At 38.7% G+C, this 5,007-nt stretch overlaps 1 protein-coding gene across 2 annotated transcripts; it reads right to left on the reverse strand.

Annotated features, from left to right (window-relative positions):
- Positions 1–594: 594 nt before the first annotated feature.
- On the reverse strand, positions 595–5,007 carry rpe (ribulose-5-phosphate-3-epimerase). 2 transcript variants are annotated; one of them, XM_058082925.2, is made up of 7 exons: positions 4,778–5,007; positions 3,303–3,439; positions 2,512–2,591; positions 2,287–2,426; positions 2,081–2,215; positions 1,093–1,179; positions 595–1,015 (listed from the first exon to the last, which is right to left on the reverse strand). In XM_058082925.2, exons 2-7 carry the CDS (start codon positions 3,344–3,346, stop codon positions 893–895), a joined length of 609 nt encoding a protein of 202 aa, XP_057938908.2. In that variant the 5' UTR covers positions 3,347–3,439; positions 4,778–5,007; the 3' UTR covers positions 595–892. The 2 variants fall into 2 exon arrangements, with proteins under 2 accessions (XP_057938908.2, XP_057938909.2); XM_058082926.2 differs by lacking the exons at positions 3,303–3,439; positions 4,778–5,007 and adding an exon at positions 2,909–3,115.

Below are 5,007 nucleotides of genomic sequence, written 5' to 3' on the forward strand. Positions count from 1 at the left end.
GACTTTGGACTTTCATCTTATCAACGAGGAAGGCTTGCTCAACCCTGATTGTGATAGCGTCCTAACAGAGATGGTCGAGGGCGGAATTGAACCCTGGTCTCCTAGCTGTGAGGTCTGCGCGCTAACCACTCAACCGCCATGCAGGCCGTGTGTCACTCAAATGAAACACGTTATGGGAAAACGTCAAAATGATTTCTTTTTCAACTCACATTGGTACATGTTTGTATATTTCTGAGGTTCTTGATTGTTAAGTTGCTGTGTGATGAGTTCAATACTAATTTATCCATTAGGAACTTCATTTGTGCAGAGCATCAATGCCTGTCCAGTTCATATACCTAGCAACACAGTAAACCGTGTGCAATCAACAAATACCAACAATCATTTTATGACGTTTATATTTATATATATATATATACAAATCTGTTTTACCCTCTAAATTAAGTGGGTGCGGCTTACACACAGGTGTAGCTTTTTCCACCTGAGTTTACACTGTATAAATACACACACACATAATAGATAGGGCCTAGGATCGCTACGTAGTCGTAACTGTCAAAGTCCAATTGCAAGGACTCCACAAAATAACAAACAATAAAAGATGATTGAAGGTGGTTTAATTAACAAAAGCGATTTCCATGTTTTCTTGTCAAAAGCACATGTATATACAGTTGATAGAAAAATATTAAGTTTGAAACAGTATATCATTTTCCAGGTGGGTAAAAACTATTTTCAGGAATGTTTACAGTTCGGCGTCAGTAATTGGCCTCGCATCCAAAGAAGCCCCGCCCCATCACCTTCTCCATCCAGTCACTCCCACTACATGCGGGTGTGGTCAAAGTAACTTACACACACACACACACACACACACACACACAAGCAAACAAACACAAACACCTCAGCGGTCTAACGTGCGCTTCTGTATGGCTTCGGCCACCACGGTGCGCAAAAGGGCGATGACGGAGCGAGGGTCATCGCTGCCAATCACGGCACTGCCTGACACGATCATGTTAGCGCCAGCCTGCAAGTAACAGGAAGAGAGAGCACCCATTTTTTGTTTACGTTTAATCGGAGTGAAATGCGTTTGATTTTGCTCACCTCTGCACATTTGTAAATGGTGTCCGGGCCCACGCCGCCGTCTACTTCGATGTCCAGTGACGGGAACTGTTCTCTCAACAATGCTACCTGGCAAACAGATAGAAAAGACGTACCATATTGGTCACAGCATGGCATAAAACATAATTTAAGTTTTAACAGGGAACAAAAAAATCTGTTTTAAATTAACCAGAATTCTTCTTTGAATGAATATTTACTATTACTTGGTTAATATTTGTAATTATTACAGGGAGGTCTGTTGCACTTTGGCAATTTTGACATTATTTTCCTCGATATACAAACATGTACCAGTAAGAGTTTTAAATGAAAAAGTTTTCCCATAATGCATTGGGTCTGCGTAACAGCCTCCATTTTCTATGCTGCTTGTTCTCTAATGAAATGTGTCGCTCAAATGAAACACGTTATGGGAAAACGTCAAAATGTTTTCTTTTTCAACTCACATTGGTACATGTTTGTGTATTTCTGAGGTATACCTTGAATGTTAAGTTGCTGTGCGATGAGTTCAATATTAATGTATAAAATTTTGACATTTTACAAATATACAAACATGTACCAGTAAGAGTTTTAAATGAAAAACAGTTTTCCCATAATATATTGGGTCTGCGTAACAGCCACCATTTTCTGTCTAGTCTGTTGCACTTATTTACACATTATTTTACTCTGATAAACTTTTTTCTAAATAACTTGACTTCCCCTCCTTTTCATTGTGCCCCTTTGCTGACTTCTACGCACAGACGAGAAATTGCATAAGCAAACTGCTGCCGTTTTACTTCCTGGTGAGTATTGTCTCTTTCTCTCTCTCTGTATAAAAGTATCAACAGCGGCTACAAATACCCCTGAGTCACATGGTCTGGAGTTCTAAATGGTAAAACAAACTACAGCAAATACTATCCACAGGTGCAACTGTGACACACTGATTTTAAGATGTGTCCTGTGTTGCTAATACTCCACTGTGCCATTTATACCGTACCTTGGACATCATGTCCTCAATGAACTTTTGTCCTCCAAAGCCAGGTTCAACAGTCATGACCAGAGCCATGTCAATCTGGTTGGCCCAAGGCGCTAACATTTCCACTGTGGTGCCAGGCTTTATGGCCAAGCCCACCTGCACACAGTGACCACAAAAGATTAGGTTATGTTTGTAGTATTTCCGACGCCACAGCGGCAAACCCTCACCTTCATACCACTCTGTTGGATCTCCTTGATGAGGTTACCAGGATTGCTGGTGGCCTCCAGGTGGAACGTGTACTGGTTGGCTCCGGCTGCCGCCATGGGCTTCACCCACTGCTCGGGCCTGGACACCATCATGTGCATGTCTGCAAACACCAGCACGGTCACAACAAGATGGGTATTTCCACTTCAATATTGTTTTTAGACAATATTTTTAAAATAGATTCTCACCAAAGAAAGGGTCTGGGCCTAATGACTTTCTCAGGCATTCCACCATGGGATGACCAAACGTTATATTGGGAACAAAATGGCTGAAAATGAAAAAAGAAGGCTTTAATGAGAAATTATACAATCTAATGTTGTCCTCTGAACACTGTCAATAAAGTTAATTATTGCAGCTCTGTTGCGTTATTTCAAATTAGTTACGTGTATTACCAGCGTGCAAGTAAAGCACAATAAAACAATAAAAGTATTATATATAGCAGACCCTGTTTCATTAAAGCAGCAATTATGATAACATAATTTGGAAAAAATCATACTTTAGATATTCTCAAACTTTCCCCTGTGCACGGCACAGACACACACTGTTAGCATGTTAGCTAGCTACTGAAAGTAGTGATAAACTGACCCGTCCATGACGTCGAGGTGCAAATAATCTGCCCCGCACTCCATCATCCGCACACACTCACTACGAAGACATGACAGGTCGCTGCTTAGGATGGACGGACCGATTTTAGCGGAGTAGGGCATGACTGAGCCTGTTGTTAGCACTAAGTGCTACACAGCCGGACAGCTAAACAAGCAGTGTCACGTTCGAAGCATTGAGCAAAACTAAACTTCCGGTATGAGTCGTCAACGTAAAACAAACATGTGTCTTTATTGCCAATATTTATTACATCTAAATTATGTAATTAAAAATATGTATACTATATAAATGCATATAAACAAATCTTTTTATGGTACAATTTCTTTATTAAAGTCAAATATTGTGGAAACGTCTACTTGACTGAAAGGGTTTTTACCTTGGAAGGAAGTTTCGGAAACAGGAAGTGGCTGATATTTTCATGGCTGAGCTAATGGACAAAATTGAACCTAGCTTTCACTTCCGCTTTCACAATAAGCCAGTAGCAGTTCCTTGACACTTGATGGCGCATTGCTCCTATGGGAAGAATAAAAACTAGTCAAGAAGGTATTTGTTGCCATTGCACAAGCAAATTCCAAAGTTTTTTTTTTTCAGGGAGTTTAAACACATATAATAAAGTTTAAAGTGCAAAATATATATACACATAATTCAAGTCACCAATGGTGTAAAACGCTGATTTAGAAGCTTGACTTGTGAAATGAGATGTAAGATTTGTAATAAAAGCTCAGCAGACTTCAGAGGTCAAGCCCGTGTAGAACACATTTACTGTCTGGATTTATTGGCTTCATTAAGGAGTGGAGGAGTTAAGACTGTTGGATATGAATTCTACTTCTTCACGGTTTGTGAAATGTATATACGTGTATATATATACACGCTCTGAATGATTCTAATGTACCTGAGGGTGAAGGATTCCTTTATTTAACCTATAAATACTGCTGGGTGATTTTACCCCGTCCTTTTATATCAGCTATGTAGATTAATTATATTTATTGAACAATATCATGGCTGTCCAATGAAAAGTCTCATATAGCTACAATGAAAAAAATAGCTACTAATAACTACCAAAGCAAACAAGAATAACCTTTTATTTTTTCATGAGAAAAAAATGTTGGGAATTTTTTGAAGAATACATAAAAGGCTAAATATACTACTGTTATAAAAATAAATTAAAAATTTTAATATATTATTATCATTTCTTAATGTATTCTATTAAAATTGTGATATTATCATAATTAAACCGTTATTCTTATGAAATTATTACAATGTTCTCATAAAATTATTGTGTGGAGTGTGTATCCAACATGCTGGAAAAAAAGAAAATGTTGTGTTAATATTGCAATAATTTTTTCAACATTGTTAATTGTTTTGTGTAATTTTAGTCATTTATTTATTGAGTATGACCTGATTACTTAATAGTATATGAATCTAAAAGTTTTGGGGCGTTTTTTTAACCTTAAAAGTTGCAGTCACTGTCGCATCCAGCAGATGGCGCTGACAAAGTGTGTTACATTTTAGTCAAGTATGAGTGAGTCAGCTTCAAAATGAATCTGTCTGGAAGCAGTTGGCTGCTGGTTGCTAAGGAAACAGCATCGTAGGAGTGACTGACATATGACATTTTCTTTTTATGAGGCTTTCCAATCCTGCCTAGCAACAAGTGAGGTGAATCTGATGAATTCTGTTGATATGAATTCTTCTAAGAAAACGTGTGATTGGCTGTAATTGCAGCTTTCCTGGTGTTTAGCCGAGCTAAGGGTTGGCGTTCCATCCTTTTTTCCATGTTATGCTATTATGTTATGTGTGTCTCCGGTATTGAATTATGTGTCTGCGAAATCCGTGACAAGCAAAGCACTCAACTGTGTCTCCGCAGAGGAAAAGCCCAGTTGATTCCACATAGGAAGGAATTCCTTTGTGTGCTCTCGGTGTTCCTCAAGAATCGTATCATAAATGGGTTCATCTGACCCGTCACCTTTGCAACAGACGACCGGAACCCCGTCAAGAGATGCTGTTGTTGTCTTTTCTCCTGCAGCAGCTGCTTATTAAGAACTTGGTGCAACTCCAACTTTTGCTGGTGTATTATCTTGACA

The sequence above is a fragment of the Doryrhamphus excisus genome, linkage group LG12 (assembly GCF_037039965.1).
Source record: "Doryrhamphus excisus strain RoL-2023G ecotype Guam linkage group LG12, RoL_Dexc_Guam_v1.1, whole genome shotgun sequence".
NCBI classification, from domain to species: domain Eukaryota; kingdom Metazoa; phylum Chordata; class Actinopteri; order Syngnathiformes; family Syngnathidae; genus Doryrhamphus; species Doryrhamphus excisus.

Bases quoted from the DNA above. Each gene is read 5' to 3' on its own strand.
- rpe (XM_058082926.2), bottom strand. From the start codon at position 3,030: ATGCCCTACTCCGCTAAAATCGGTCCGTCCATCCTAAGCAGCGACCTG. The intron at 2,592-2,908 runs GTCAGTTTATCA...TTTCATTTTCAG, and splicing joins CACCTCGACGTCATGGACGG to CCATTTTGTTCCCAATATAA. The intron at 2,216-2,286 runs GTGAGGGTTTGC...CACTGTGTGCAG, and splicing joins TCCAACAGAGTGGTATGAAG to GTGGGCTTGGCCATAAAGCC.